Raw genomic sequence first — 17,133 nt, 5'->3', positions numbered from 1 at the left:
AGTCCCCACTGATCTCAACAAAAGACCATTGAGGTCAGTCACTCATGAAGAAAGAGTAGATTGATCTAACACCATAAAGTGCAACCTTAGAACGTATGTCCCTACTGAGAGCAATGCGCCACTAAAAGCACTTCCATTCAACAACTGTGAACAAATATGAGTCGCTTCCGAATTCAATATAACTGACAAGGGCAAATTACCAGAAACATAACTCCCACACTATCACATATTTTTGAGACCTGTAAGGGTATACATTGTCCATTTTCAAACATCCTGATCTCTTTTAAGGACTGAAGACAGATAGAGCAAGGTCCACAACACTAGACATTGACACCCTCATGATCAAAAGCAAACGCCGGCGATAGAGGCTGTTAGCGCCATACTAGCGCCGGCGTTTGCTACCGCCCCATGATTAGAGCCCTCGAGCGCGTGAAACAACGCGCTCGAGGGCTCTTTGCGCAAGTAGCATGCAAATGCATGCTAAACAGGGTTCAGTGCATTCATCCCCAATGATCAGCGACCAGCATGCCAAAGATTTGGTCGCTGGCCGCGGCAAACCCTACGCCAGCTCCGAGCTGGCGTTAGGGTTTGCCAATCATTGGGGAGGAATGGTGAGCCCTGTCCAGCATGCAGTTGCATGCTGGTAGGCCCCCGTTCCCCCCCAAAGCAAACCTGCCAGGCTGCCAACAAGGGGCTGGAGGTCCCCCTCCGGTCCCCCCCAACGATCCCACCCCTGCAAACCCCACGAAATTGGTCCCTGGTGGTCTAGTGGCTGCCGGCAAAACCCCCTCCCACCCAGCGAGCGATGGGAGGGGGGGCTGGAGGTCCGCCGGACCTCCAGCCCACCCAACTCCCCCCCCCCCCAGCGTTGTCTGAACGATCCCTGGTGGTCCAGCATAAGGACAGCCCCCTCCCGGCCCCCCTACCTTAGTTGGAGGAGGGACGCAGCCTGCCTCCCTTCTCTTGGTTGACGACACAGCAAAATGGTTGCGCCGAGCCCCGCCCAGTGCATCCTGAGATGCACTGGGCGGGGCTACAGACCATGTAAGGGAGCAAAGGTAGGCGAAGGCGGGTTGGCGACGGCGAGTTGTTGGCGGCGGGAGGGGGGTCGAGAGGGTCATCGGCAGGGGGGTCCAGGGGCAAATCTACGAGGGCCCAGGCCCCCATCCCATAGTAGCTACGCCCCTGGCGCTTACAACTTGGAATCACGCCCATCTCAACTGAAACATGGTACAAACCCCTTGTGCCAAAATTAGGCGTGGATTCCCTTTATTCTGTAATTATATATGTAATACCCCTGATTTGCCCATGACCTTCCCATTCCATGCCCCCTTTTTGGACTCGCCCATAAAATTTTGGAGTGGATCCTATGCCCAAATTTATGCACGTACATTTCAATTAAATCTAATTAGTGCCAATAATTGCTTGTTAAGAGCTAATGATCAGCACTAATTAGCTCGTTAGTCAATTAAATTGCATGTGTAAATTGGGCCTGTGTCCAAACTTGTGCGTGCAATTGTTAGCGCTCTTTATAGAATTCTTGGGTAACTGTTTAATATACTTTATCTACGATGACTTTCAACCACTAAATGATATTTGCGAATGAGATCCTGATAGAGAAGCTAATCTGAGCTGTTTTTCTCTCTCCCTTAAGAGTGCTTTGTCTCCCTCCTGCTCTTCTTACCTTCCTCCTCTGAAGAGCATTGCAAACATAACCATTCCCCGTTCCATGCTGTGCAGTGGTGCTACCTATGAATTCACCCTCACTGTTAGACATGCCAGGAAGGAGCCTGTCTCTGTGACACAGACGGTAAGTTCAAGCCTTATCTTTCACTCAGTTCTAGGCCTATCTGTGTGTAATGATTCTACCAAAGGGGAAGAACAATTTCAAAGGTTTATCTTGTGAAACAGTAGAGAGACAGATAGGGTTATCATATGGCTCCAGAAAGAGGAGGATGGATTGAGCCAGCCAGCCGGGTTTTACTTCCATTGCACACGCCACGAAGCCCTATTTAAGAAGTATTTTGCAGGCCGGAGCAGTGGAATGGAACAAAAGGAAGCACGCACGATTTATAGAATAAGGTCAGTTGCATGCACAACTTAATTCAATAATTGGCAGTTAATTGGAATTAAGAGCTAATTATTGGCTATAATTGACTTAATTGGCGCCAATTAGCAGTTACATGTGTAACTGCCCTTAGCTGCTAATCTATAAGTTGTACGCTGAAATTCGAGTGTGCAACTTCAAGGAGGGGGGCGTGAACATGGGAGGGACATAAGTGAGTCCGGGGGGGGGGGGGAGGGTCAGGCAGTTAGATGCACCGGTTATAGAATACTGTTTGTTTATTTTTATTTTATTTTTTTATGCATTCTTGTTTCCCACTATTATTCAAAAACAAGTTTCCGTTCAAAGTGGCTTACAATTTACATTTTGGTGGAGTTACAATTGTGTTGTGCATTGTGGAGAGGGTATCTGTAGTTCGTGTGGTTATTCATAAGAGTTTTTGAAGAGAGAGATTTGAAGTGGAAAACGTAGTGGTAGCTTTTGTGTTCAGTTGTTCAGTTTTGATGATATTTATTCATATAGTGTTCGAAGAGGTAGATTTGAAAGGAAGGCGACGATATCTTTGTGATTAGCTGTAGAATTGTTTGAAGAGTTAGGTTTTCATTTCTTTTCTGAATTGGAGGAGATTTGTGATGCTTCTTATGGTTTTTGATATCAAGTTCCACCATTTGGAAAACCAGGTAGCTAAATCCTGCTGTGTAGGTAGTTTTGTAGATGGTGTTTTTGCAGTTGGGTAGATGTTGCCATCAGGGGCTTATCTGCGTGGGGCCACAGGGGCCTGGGCCCCCGCAGATTTTGCCCTGGCCCCCTCCCCGCCGTCAACCCTCCCCCGCTGCTTACTTTTGCTGGCGGGGGGCCCCAACCCCCGCCAGCCGAGGTCCGACCCGCAGTCTTCATATTTCTTCTTCCTCCGACTCCTCCGTGGCCATGCTGTAAGTAACGCTGCTGATTCGTTGAATCCAGTTCGGAGTCTGACGTCGCAGCACGTTGTACGGGGGGGGGGGGGGGGAGGGAGGCAAAAATGTGCCCCCTCTCTCTGGCTCTGGCCCCCCCCCCTACCGCCGGATTCCAGATAAGCCCCTGGTTGGCATAAGTAGTTTCTGTTTTCTGGTGGGGTTTGGGGACCCTCACCATCCAAGGTATGTGGGGTTGCAGCAGGGAGGTGGGGCAAACTGTGCCCCTCCACTTTGGGCTCTGGACCCCCCAAACATTGAAGTCTGGCTACGTCCCTGCTTTATTTTGAAAACCAGGTGATAGTAGCCCCTTTCAGGGAGTAGGCGTTGTTGACCATCCCCGAGTAGTTGTTTTACTTTATGAAATATGAATTAAAGTCTAGCATTTTTGTTTCTCATAATCAATACAAGCAAAATTTTAAGTAGCGTTTGAAGCCTAAATTTCGGTGCCATTTATTGAATTTACCCCAATGGAATAAAATTGGCAGGAGTGCAACACAATTGATGTATTTATGCAGGTTATATGAAAATATTGGACTCAATATTCAGAAGCACTTAGGTATTCAGCAGTGGTTGCCAACAGCATAAACGCTTTGTTTGAAAAACGTTGGCACTTTGTTGGCCTTAAAAGTTCAAGTTTTCCTTAAATTAGGCTGAGAGCTGAGGTGGGCCAGAACTGGGTTTAGAAGTCCTACAGGGAGCAGTGAAATTGGACCATTTTTGAGATAACTCACACATGATTCAGGTCTGAGCACAGAAATAGGAGGAACAACTTTAACCTGGAATTTTCAGTGTTCAGACATGCACACAGAGCTGCGCTAAAAATGAGCATAACTTCAAAGGGAAAACGTATCCGTGTATCCGTTTCAAGTTTTGTGTTCTACCGCACGGCTGAATGTTACCCTTGGTATTTACTGTATTTGGCTCTATTCTTATTATAAAATGTAAAAGACTGAATGCAGTGGCGTAGCGAGGGCGGCTGCCACTCGTTGCAGTTCGCCGCTGTGCACCCCCCCTGGGTGCAGCATGACACCCCCCTCAGTGCATCAACCCCCCCCCTCGGTGCATCAACCCCCCCCCCCTCGGCGCATCACCCAAGCCCCCCCAGAGTGCATTCTTGCCTGCCGTGTGCATGCCGCTGGGGGGGGGGGGGGTGTCGGTTCCGCTGGTTCCCTGCTCCCTCTGCCCCGGAACAGGAAGTAACCTGTTCCAGGGCAGAGGGAGCAGGGAACCAGCGGAGCCGACACCCCGCCAGCGGCGTGCACCCAGGGCGGACCGCCCCCACCAGCCCGCCCTTGCTACGCCACTGACTGAATGAAAACAAGAAGTGGAGATAGTGGTATAAATTCTGCCCAAGTCACCTGCTCCTTGTGACCCTGGGCAAGTCACTTAACCCTCCATTGCCCCAGGTATAAAACTTAGGCCCCCTTTTACTAAGGCGCGCTCACGTTTTTTTTAGCGCGCGCTAAAATTGGGTGCGCGCTAAACGTTAAAGACGCCTATGCGTTCCTATGGGTGTCTCTAACATTTAGTGAGGGCCCAATTTTAGCGCGTGCTAAAACCGTGAGTGCGCTTTAAGGGCCTTAGATTCTGAGCCCACTAGGGACAGAGAAATGTAAACTGCTATGGTTGATACCACAGAAATGTGGTACATCAAATCCACCTCCCGTTACCTTTTACACTTTAAGGGGACGGACAGAGGAAGAAGGTGCTCACCTGCAGCATATTCTGAACCTCCTCTTGTGGGACTTCTTTCCAAAATTGTAACTTGGGGGCCCTTAATTTAAGCTGACACCACTGAGTTTCAGAGAGTCTTATGCAGTGGCGTAGCTACTTGGGGCCAGGGGGGCCTGGGCCCCCTTGGATTTGGCCCTGGACCCCCCTACCGATGACCCTCTCAACCCCCCCCTCCTGCCGTCGGCTGCCTTTGCTGGCAGGGGACCCCAACCCCCGCCAGCCGAGGTCTTCTTCTTCCCACAAAAGGCTTCCTTCTGTTTCTGACATCCTGCACGTGCAGGACATGAGAAACAGAAGGAAGCCTTGGGCGGGAAGAAGAGGACCTCCGCTGGCGGGGGTTGGGGTCCCCCGCCAGCAAAGGTAGGCGACGGTGGGTTGGCGACGGAGGGGGGTCGAGAGGGTCGGCGGCGGGGGGGGGGGGCAAAGTTGTTGTTAGTGGCGGCGGCGGCAATGGTGGGGGGGGGGGGTGGGTGTCGGCAATGGTGGGGGGGGGGGGGGGTCGGCGGCACCAGGGGTGGCTAAAATATGTCACCCTCACCTTGGGCTCTGGACCCCCCTCCCGCCGAAGTCTGGCTACGCCCCTGGTCTTATGTGAAGCTTCTTTACACTTGGTGGTACACAAATGCCAAGTTACTCAATTCCAGACTGCAGTTTTTGGGACAGTCCTGGATTTCTAACAACTCTGTTCTAGTGAATTATGGATCTGGCAGCACTGATTTCAATGGGCAGGATCAGGCACTACAATTCCCACACTGCTTTGGGATGTAAGTTCAAAAGCAGGACTGGCCAGGACGTCTCTGGCTTGGCACTGGGTAACTTGGTACCTCTGGATGATGTCATTAGGTAAATGTAGAAGGGATTTTTAACTCAGTTCCTAACAGGACCCTGATGACTGTGTTAATCTATAGGTTTGGATCAGGTCTGGCCAGATCCTGCCAGTGACGCTGGAGTGTCGCTCCTGCTGTGCGCTATCCAGTTACCAAGTGAGCCGAAGTATTCACGTCACGGTGTCTGGGCAGTGCGAGACCTGTGACAACTCAACTCAGGTCAGCTTTTTCTTTAACTAATCCTAGGAGAGAGCTTGGGGACCACAAATTTCCAGTTTCTGGGGTACCGGAGGATGAACCTTACCCCTAAGCCAGGGTATGTCAGGGATAATCCCATCCCACCTCTCAGATTCCACTTCCTGTGAAGAGGTATCTGACCTCCAGTCCTCACCTCATTTTTACAAGAGGCCCTCCAGGCTGGACAGAGCTACATGCATTCAGACTTTGTGAGTGTTATGTAACACAGGAAGAGCGTAGATGATGGCAGAAAAGAACCTACATGGTCCATTCAGTCTACCCAGCAGTCACGTTCATTGCCAATTCATGATTAAATTAACAATCCTATTTTACTAAATTCAACTTTGATATCCTTCCTTCCCCCACTGATTTACACAGTACCCACACTCATGAGGGTTAGTTCTCTACAGCAGAAGCATAGCCAGGTTTTGACATCAGGGGGAGCAGACTTTTTGTAAAACAGGCACTGGGACGAGGCTGCAGGCCCAATCTGCATAGGTGCTGTTTCATTCAAAATTCGATAGGGGGAGCAGCCTCTCCCCTCGCACACCTCCTAGCTATGCCTCTGTTCTAAAACAGTGGATTTCAATCCAGTCCTCAGTCAGGCTTTCAGGATACTGTTTTAATTTCCCCCTCTTGGACCTCTTTCTGACTCCAGATCACACGGGGGACTAAAGATACCTATTTCACATAACAGGTTCTGTATAGTTTCTCTAACCTCCATTGTCACCCAATTACAAGAGGGTGGCATTAGGAGCTGTAATTGAAAACTAATTCCCATAACTACTGCTTTCTGTCTTCCTGGATCTAGGTATACTCTGGGCCATTTATGTTCCCAGATAATGCCTATTAAAATTCTGTCTAAGTTTCTCCAGAGAGTGAGTGTATGTGATTTGCCTTGTAAGCTAAATGTAAGGTAAAGAGAAGATAGAATAAAGACAGAGATAGGTTTAAATAGATAGATACATTTTATTTCTTACCCAAAGACAAGTCTTCAAGTTGGTACAAATACAGACATCAGACTTTAATCAGGTACATTCAGCAGATAGATTCTGGGTACAACCGGACAGAGCTTCGCCGTCTGAGATAAGCGTTGGGGCGGATACCAAAGCTATGGCAAATTGTCCCCTCTTTTATACACAAACTCTCCATAGAAGTCAATGGTGAGATACCTAGCTCTCAATTTCTGAGATGATACTTTCCCATGCAGTCTTATCAGCATGTTTTGGGAAGCGTTGAGATAACAGTTCCACATCTGTCTGTGTCGCAATACTTTTAAGAACTCTGTATAACCTCTGTAGCCTTCTATACAAAACTAATAGACTCCATTTTGTTCATCTGATTTAAAGTGACAGTTGTACCAGTTTGTGTCAGGACTCATTGTTCAGACCTGTTTTTTACAGATTCTGAAATATTAAATCATGTACTTGTTATTTGGCCTAGTCGGTACTTCTTCATTTATTGTAGGCTTCCTAGCCTTGGCCCTCACTATTCCAGTGGTAGATCCAAAGCTAGGCCATATATTAACATTCCCCTCTTCACCCTATCCCATAGGGTGACACCAGGGTTAACGTACCTTGGTACCATCCATTCCAGAAGGTATTCTATGAGGCCATCAAATTATCTGAGTCTTAAGCTCAACTGGTACAATTTGGATTGCTAGTAGGTGGTATATTTCTGGGCATATGGAATTCCCTTTATATTACCCAACCCCTTGGGCCTTAATCTTGATATTACCCCTCTTGAGGCGTAAATGGGACAAAACCATGAGTTCATCTACAAAATCTCACGAAGTATATGTATACGGGTAATAGCAATTTCAGGTGGATCATACTAATACTTTCAGGTTTTTTCTATGACTTCTATTGTATCTGTTGCATAGTACATGGGGAGATAATCTAATGTATGTATCTCAGTGGTCTTGAGAAGGAATAGTGGTTTTGATTAAGCATTGTTATGGGCTCAACAAATATATGGTTAGTATTCAGATTGCAGGCTGTTTAAGGTTGTAGATATTCAGAATCCTCAAACAGGTCGGAATTCTTGGATCTTACTATTACTCATCATTGGCATCCAATCATGAGCACTAATAAGTGGATAGCAAGTATGAGGTTGCCTCATACAGCAAAAATGGTATCAAAGGTTATGCATGGATCTTGACATATGCATAATGACCTGGAAGTATGGGAAGCAATTTATATATCCATTACCCCACTTGGAGCTTAGTCAAACCTACAGAAAGACATGCCTACACCAGAGTTAAACAATTGCATAACTGATTGATACTAACAGAGTTTACATCTACATTATGATATCTTAGCCAGTATTAGGGTTTGATGTTACCCTTGTGTCTGAGCAATATCAACTTCAATTTTAAATTACCTAAACAGAAATAATAGGGAAACTCTTAGAAAAACAATTAGAACAATAAAGAACAATAAAGAAAATAATAGGAAAATAAAATAAAACCTTTTCAATATCTAGACAGGATTACTGCTAAACTGAAAATAAAACAAAATATGAATCTATAATGTCCATAAACAGCATCGATCATGGTTGAGGCGGTGGAAGCGCCGAAGGATCTGGACGGAGATCTGGAAGATCTAACAGGGCTGGGTTTTCAGGCTGGCCCGTTGAAGGAAGTGGTCGGTCTTGAGATGGTTAGGCTGGTAACATCTGGTTCGGCGGCTGAGTAAATCTGTATATCTTTCACATGGACCCGAGACTTGTGGTCCAGCAGTTTGCAAGGTGTAAAGATTATTGCCACAACCTTGGGGGATCTAACATCATTTGGATAGATCTTGAAGACGTACTTGTGGTGTATAAAGTGGGATCTTTCCATGTCTTTATTCTAGGCATACACCATCATAATCAGTCCATCAAGAGCCAGAGGCTGGCAAAGGAATAAGCAAAATAACTGTATGCCTGAATGATACATTGCTATATCTTAGTGGGCATAATCAGTGTGAATTGAATAGACATGAAAGACAATGTAAACATGGAGAAAACAGTGCTAATTAAGTGCAAAAGCAAAAGGGAAACCAGAAGGGTTCAATAATGAAAAGCCAATTTACATAAATAGCAATAGTATATATGAAATTATATTTACAAAAAAACAATTAGAATTTAGAGATGATGGTAAATGTTCAATTATTGATGTATGGAGGGCAAGGAATATGGCGAACAGAAATAGGCAAAAAGGCACGGATAATGCGTTGCAATGTATAGCCAGTAGGTATGGATTCTTCACCTGTAATGACTACCATTCACCAAGGGTTGAGCCCTCAGCTGCAGGAGGCCAGCAGGACTTACGAGTTAGATGATTCAGAAAGAGAGGTAGAGGCCAAAGCTTTTTGTAACTCTAATAAGTGGAGAGCCTGTCTCTTTCGCTCATGGACCACTTGATGCATCTGTTGAAACTCACGCTCAATAATGTCTCGTTTTTCACACCAGGTAATGTTGGGGTCTGTGCATCTGTCTTTTAATTTAGCGATTCTTTGCTGCAACATAGCCTTCAGATCAGATACATTATCGGGTAGTTCTTCTTTGCTAGCAGTCGTGTCCTCGGTGAGGAACGTCAGCGGAATTCGTGTATCCATCTGGAGAAAGGCAAAACTAAAACAGACCAGTAAATTTATTGAAGGAAGTCATAATGCTAGGAGGTGGGTTGTGGGTATAAATGGGGGCCAGGAAAGAGGCTTGGTAAGAAACAAAGCATCGAAAATGAAAAACCAAAAAAAAATAAAAAATAAAAATAAAAATAAAAATAAAAATAGGCTTACACACAAAAAAATTGAAAATAAAACAAAATATTATACATCTGAATTGCGGCAAGGCATATTCAGATGGCAATGCAAGGAAAAGGTTCCTCGAAAAAGACAAATGGAAAGGAAAAAACATTAAAAAGTGCAGCCACTTGATTGACCTTCACATAGAGTTTAGGTAACCCTTTTCAATCAGTCAAAGAAGTAGGGAGAAGCATATCGCTTTAAGACAAAGCCACCATGTGGTAAGAGTTAGTTGAAGCAAGGTGTTAGTTAAATACACAAAGCATAAATTCCAGGACCGCTGCACACGAATAATGTACACCAGTTCTTCTCACAATCACTCACAGTGAAAGACAGAGAGATAAAAAGAGTAATAGTTGCCATATTGTGATAACCTGTTTTGAATAGAAAGGAATCAGAAAGTGGAGTGTATAATTTTCTCAATTTATGTCTGAAAGCTTTACCAATTCTCAGTCCAAGAATATTACAAAATCTATGATCAGCGCAAAATGCTCCCCCAAATGGCCAGTTCAAGGGAATATTTCTCGCATTCATTCCATATAACGGATAATGGTTATTAAATATTTCTTCTTTCTTAGACAAGGAAATAATGAAAAGCTTTCAGATGTCACACATGAATGTCAAAAATGAAGGCTTTATATTCATGAAAAAACTAAAGAAGTGAATGTCACATTAATTTAAACATCAATTTAAACAGCGTAACAGTTAAAGCAGAAAACATTTTAACCATGAGCAATATACAGCTTTTATTTAAAAGGGATCCCGTATAAAGTAAAATGGCATAAATAAGTCAGTTCAGGTATATATAAAAAAAACATAAAATGAACATCCTCTGGGGATTGCTCTTCCCTGCAGTTGATAAGAACTCCCCTGGGAAGGTATGCTTAGAAACAAATAAATAACTTGCTGACTTAGTTAGGTCATTTGTGTGGTACCATAAATATACACTTGCAATTAAACCTAGAAAAAATAAAATAAAGACATGTCACCTGTAATAGAAACAGAAACATCATACCAATACATATACAGAGAAATGGTTTCTGGATACTAAATGAGGAGCTGAGTAGTATGAGTAACTGAGAGCAACAAAATCAGATCGGGTTCGGACTACGTCAGTTAGTATGGACGGGTGGAATCGGGTGTGTATGTGTAAATAAAGTTTTAATAACCTTTGCAGAGTTTTGGTATTGAAGGTGCCCTTACGGGGCCACGAGAGTCCAGGCTGAAACTTATTCCAGGAATGCCATATTTGGCAAAACTTTATAAGATTTATGTGGTCTCCTGGGAAGTGATTTATCACTCTCTCAAGAGGCAGCATAATGAATTGGGTACCAGAACACCGATATCTGGGTTGTGTCAAATTGTATTAGCAAATCTAGTCTTATAAAACACTTATATCACTACAATCTGTTACTATTATCTCCACAAGAAATCCGAATATAAAATTGCCAATAGAAATCCAACTATGAATACAACTAAAAATCACCAACTCCGTGGATTATCACAACTAACGTGACAATGAACTACAGAACCCGGTACAAGGTCAGTGGTTCAAAAGGCAGCTTCAGGGATAGCAGGGAGACCTAGAAATGAAAATGTGCTAACAGTTTACAAAAACATGCACTGATTATCCTGATAGTAGAACATACAGAGACACAATCATACTCACGCATCTATTAATGTGCTCCAACAGAGGGACCTAAAATAAAAATTACCAATTAGCGGAAAGCTCAACGCTTTGACCGCAAGTGACATTAGGAGAAAGCAAGACAAAAGCTGCAAACAGAAATATGCATAGAGAGACAGTACGAAAGTAAATAAATACGTAGTGTCAGCTATTATATATTTATACTACTCTATCCCAAATTAATAAATACTACTCCCCAGAGTGTGCTTCTAAAGACAGGAATAAATCTCGGTTTCTACTGCCTGCCAAGAATTTTCCCGGTTACTTGGCCATGAGCCCCAGGCCATGATAGAGTCCCCAAAAAGGGACATTGCAAACACTCCCAAAATGAATTCAAAAAACCAGCGAATAAGGTCCTATGAATTGAAGAGCAGCGGTCCAATGGATTTCCGCAGATTAGGAATCTTCTCTTTTACCACTAACCCCTCCAATGGACCAACAGTGGTTTGGAATGTTTCTCGTTTACCACAAAACACTGAACAATTTATGGTGAGGAATTTTCTCTGTTGCCACTAACCCAACTAAAAACATTGGAAGACTATGAATTTTCTCTGTTACAACTAGCCGTCCAAGAATATTGAATGCCCTAGTCAACCTGTATACAATCGCAACGAAAGTCATTAGACGTCTCTTTATTAACCCCGCGCTCATCTATACAAGTAACTCATAGGTGGGCAATAATGCCGAAACCGCAGGCCACTCCGACAATGGAATGGAAATCTGCTCAAAATCTAATAAATGAGATACCGTCATCCATTGAGGGATCCCCTTCGATGGATGTGAGTCCCAGACATCGGTATCAAACCCAATGGTTATAGCGTGACACTGGTATATAAGAAAACAATAAAAGTATAGTATGTCCCAGGGAAAAGCCCCTGAAAATTACTATAGAAGTGATAGAAAAATAGAGAGAGAAAAACGAAATATTCCAAAGCAAAATAAAACAAATGTAAGCTCTTTGGGAAAGTCATAGTCATAAAAAGAGCCTTTAGTTGGAACACCTTAGTCAGGACAAAAAATGTGAAAAATTCCACGTTCATCATTCACTAGACAATATATTTTCCACTCAACAAACCAGGAGAAGGAAACTCAAAAGCATTAGAGCGGAACAGTAACAATAAGAAAGCCTGCAATACAAGGGCAAACAGTACAAATAAATTCATTCATACCTGTAGTAAAAGAAGAAAACTAATTAGGAAAGATAAGTGTACATATTATATGATAAAAACTGGGCCTACCTAATTTGTAATGTAAGGCAAAAATAAGCTGTAAGGGTAGGTTGAAAGCCGTATATGAAAACAAAATATAGACTTTAAACAAGACATGAAACTACTACATACTATAATAAGAGTAACAGAGGAGAACCATATATGTAACTGGAAAACCGATTTCAGCAAAAGGCAAGAAAATGTATATTAACAAAGACATTATAACATGTGTAGTCCGGAGCTATACCCCTAGAATAAATGAAATAAAGGTAAATACATATTAAATGCTTTTGGGGCGGGTACCGGATAGGTTGGAAGTCGCATCTAAACAGGAAAATATAAGAGAAGCATATAATTCAAGAAATTGTGAAACAGGACACTAGAATCGTTGTGCAAACATGACAAGTTAATACCCATAAATATGACAAATTAATATCCATACACTCAGAAAAGGAACATAGTAAATAAAATAAACCCCAATGCGATGGCAGGAAGCTTTTGTGACTAAACAGGTAAAAGGGGAAAAGAACAAATTAAAACATGTGATTCTTACATTAAGAACTTCCAATGATACGGCATAAAACATACATACTAATCAGTGACTGAAATGATATGTCTAAATGATGACAAACAGAACAGCTGCAGCATTAGAAGGAAAGAGAAGGTGGGTTGGGTTATAAAGAACCAACAGGAAATAATTGAAGAAGTGAAGCAACGCTGTATTCTCATGGCACGCAGTCATCATCTTCTCAACAGAAAAGGGAAAACATATTTTATATGCATATCTATTAAGGTCTTTAAAACGAGTACGTCATTAAAACAGAGCACAAGAAACCTGAACTATATGAGAATCTTATCTAGAGAGTGAATAAGATCCCCTCATATCTAGCGCAGTATAACACAAACAGTAAAATAGATAATGCAAGCAATAGAAGCTGATGGGCGGGGACAGCATAGCGCCTAGCTTATAACGGGAGCAAGATATAATCCATATAGCGTCTAAGCAAATTTCAAATAGGAAAATAAATAACAAACCTTAAGCATTAATTAAGAGTAGGACAAGTACAAATTTAATAAAACAACTGAAAATAGTAGCCAAGAGACTATCAAAATTAAAAAGGAATATATTTAAATAAGTGGCAGAGAAGAGAACGTAACCTTACAGACAGACAGGCTATATGTAAGAGCAGGAAGCATAGTCAGGAGAAAAGAAGGGTGCCGTTGCAGTACAGGGCGAAAGGTTATTACCGGAGATTATTAGAAACAGGATAATACATTCCAAAGCTAGAGATTAACAGATACGAGAGACAGAGAGGGCAGAGAATGGAGGGGAAGTTATTTATAAAACAGCCACAGAAAAAGAGGAAAATAGACAGCTATGCACTTGTAAATGGGGAAAGCAAAAATACAGAGAAATGAGACTGCAAGTATAGGGCGAGAGGTCTCAGTCATAAAAAGCTGAGAACTTGAAAACAGCCGTAGAGAGGAAACAGACCTTTCCTTTATTAGAGAGAAGTAAAACAAAAGTGGCTAGAGAGCTGAACGCCGTAATCGGTGCATCCAGCTAACGGTGAAAGAAAGTTATAAATAAACAAATAGAATAAGGAGACATACAAGCGGGTACGAGGAAAAAGGGACACACTCCGAACAGCAATCTTATCAGGGGTGTGCACAGAACGAAACTGTAATAACAGGAGGAAACAAAGGTAGCTGTGCAGTTCTAAATAGAATGCAGGAAGTGTGGTTCATAGCTAAAAAGGTAGCAAGAAAAAATTTTGTTTTAAAGGGAGAAAAACATGTAAGCTCTTCGGGTAAGGCACCTTAGTTTACAGTGTATACTAAGGTTGCCACACAGCAAACTATGAAAGGAAAGCTGGAGGGTGGTAGAGCAGAACAGGAAGGAAGCTAGGGCAAGCAGTACAAAAGCAATCATGCAGGACAAACAAAGCTGAAAAAGTCTGAGAAATCCTTAACCTTGTAGAACAGTTTTGGTATACGTAGCTTAGTGTTAAAGATTATAGATGGGCAGCGGACCAGCACTGCCATCATAGAAGTAAAAGTTATGAAAATTTGAGCACAAATATTTTTACAAGAAAGAGTCTGTAGCTAGCATGCTCTGGAAATCACGCTATATTCCTGTATTATAGAGCACAAGCACAATATGATAGCATTTAAATGTAACAAAAACAGTTGCTTCTCAACAATATAACCACAATATGCAGCAGTCTTCCTAAAACACTACCAGTTAAGCATTCAGCAAGAAATACATGCATATTAATCATACTAAGGTAAATGTGACATTATAGTGGAACATTAAGACATATATCTGTACAGGGCAAAAGAAAGTAACATCTGTAGGAATTGAGTAATACCATTTAAAGTGCAAAAACCAGGATCATGAAGCATAAATCATGGGGGGCCACGTAAATGAACTATCAGCATAATACCAAAAACAGATTAAAGAAGCATTGTAACGTAATCACAGGAAGTCATACTCGGACAAAGAAGGAGAAAGCCGGTTTTCAAAGGGGTAAGTTATGTATGTTTGAAGGAAAGATACCTTTTTAACACTTTGTAAACACATGGTGTAGCACAATGAAGTCTATCAGGCTGTCAGTAGCAGTGCAAAAATAAAGAAACCTGTCTCGGGTTTAAAATCATGACTCAGAGACAGAGTGAGAAAGTATTAGAGTAAAAGGAGAATGCAAAGTAAGACTAAGATGCAGTGCCATAATCGTAGAAGTGAAAGCAAAGATGCATCCGTACATTCTTACATGCTCAGAAGTGCGCGTATAACGGACTTGGCAGCATGAGGAAATATACCAGAGAATTAGATATAGTTAGATAAATTTAGGAGCAATACAGTTGACGGAGGATAGACAGCAAAAGGTTCACAATATCCCTGTGTAAATGATTGGTTAACTTGTACCACTCCAGCATAGAACAGAAGAAAACGGACGGAGAAGGGGAAAAAAAATTACTTTCTGAGCTTTTAAAAGTGACTGCCGAAGCAGTGCTGGACTGATAAGGCAGCTAAAGTGGGCAAGCTTCCCAGATTCTCATGTCCTTGAGATAGTGAACTACAGCGCTTGTTAGGGAAAACTCTTAAAAGTTACAGAAATATGTGAGGGAAAAAAGGGTTTAGAACTTCAGCTCTTCGGGCAAATTTAAATGGATTTATAAAGGCAGAGGGAATATATATATCAAATATGACAGCTACTAGTAATGTAGTAAGCTTTGTTCCGGAAAGAAAAATAAGACTCACAACACATGGGACTGAGAAGGAAAAAGATTAGTTTTATAGGGAATCTAAAAATGATTTCTAGTTAGCACCAGAAGCCAAGAAGGTGTATGTAAGGTGTTAAGTTACCCCAATTGGTATCGTGCGGGCCACACCCTTATAAATTTTACACGGACCACGAACAGTCGGTAGAGCATCAGAGAAGAGGGCAGGGAGGATTATTATGGCAGAGAAAGTGAGAGAAGAAGAAAATGTTGTGGAGGAAGGAATCCAGATTGAACGTAAGGGAGGAAAAAAAAAAATGGCTATGGGGGTGGGGTGAAAGCACAGAACTGAGCAGCAGTGAAAAAGGGCAATTAGGTGAACTACGCAGTAAATAATAACGGGCAGGAAATGCGTTTCAAAGAAAAAACCAAGCCAGATTTAAACAGGTGGAAACCGGTGCCGTGCATGCCAGCAGCATACAGAGATAAGAACTGAGAAAAGCAGAGCCGGAGCAGTATAGTTCTCACAAAATAAACAAAAAAATTCCAAAGCAGACGGAGTGCGGAAACACACACAAAGATGCAAAAGGAAAAAAGAGCGGGCACGCCTACTGACAATAAAGGGAAAATAAAAGATACAAGACCAGGAAATGTGTGTAACAGCTGAAAAGATACATCTGTCACATAAGTATACCCATTACAGTTTCCCACAAGCATACGGAGAAACGGAAATCAGAGGTTATAATGCAGCGTAAGGAAAAATAGCCGAGAAAAATGTGGACAGGAAGGGGGGCTGTGGGCTGTTAGAGGGAAAGCATAGTTCAGAGAACTAAAAGAACTGAATAGGGTCTTATGGGAAGTGTAGTGCACAAAGATTTGGATACGGCAAAGTCATGGGAGGCAGAGAAGTTTAGAGATAAGGGGAAAACAGCAGTTGAACGGCGGTAAGCAGCTACAAAGCTGAGCCCCGTAATTAGTGTTTGCAGCTGAAAAGAGAAGAGAGTTGTAGGAAGTAGGAGGGACAGTCCCGAGGCAATAATAAAAAAAAATCTCGAGGATAACTGTGTCAGCACAAGCAAAAGTATGTGCCGCACACACAGAGTAAAGGCAGTAGCAGATGTAGAAAGGTGGGGGCTGTCAGTGTTAAAGAGTGAGTATAGGAACGGAGAAAGCAGAAGGAGTTGTGGGGAGAACAATCTGAAAGCGTGCTGTTCTCCTAGAGTAAAGAAAATTCCCCCGATCCGGGAGCCTACAGAGGAGAACGGAGCAGGATTAGAGCCAGGGGATTAATAGGAAGAGGTAGGCAGAGGAAGTTAGGATGAAGGAGAGCAGGGAAAGGGATTGGGGGGGGCGACAGAAGAAGAAAGAACAGAATACATAGTAAGAACAGGGGGACAGGGATTTGA

The 17,133-nt window shown here is 42.8% G+C and overlaps 1 protein-coding gene across 1 annotated transcript in view; it reads left to right on the top strand.

The window, feature by feature from the left end:
• Nucleotides 1–17,133, top strand: part of LOC115473398 (polycystin-1-like) — a 148,785-nt gene that overhangs the window by 59,381 nt on the left and 72,271 nt on the right. Inside the window, exons 17-18 of the mRNA XM_030208333.1 lie at nt 1,655–1,810; nt 5,664–5,801. Coding sequence (XP_030064193.1) covers nt 1,655–1,810; nt 5,664–5,801 — 294 coding nt within the window. The remainder of the gene's footprint in view (nt 1–1,654; nt 1,811–5,663; nt 5,802–17,133) is intronic.

This window comes from Microcaecilia unicolor, chromosome 6, assembly GCF_901765095.1.
Source record: "Microcaecilia unicolor chromosome 6, aMicUni1.1, whole genome shotgun sequence".
In the NCBI taxonomy this organism is placed as follows: Eukaryota; Metazoa; Chordata; class Amphibia; order Gymnophiona; family Siphonopidae; genus Microcaecilia; species Microcaecilia unicolor.
The sequence above is the reverse complement of the archived record's forward strand: the minus strand, read 5'-3'. Positions and strand labels throughout refer to the sequence as shown.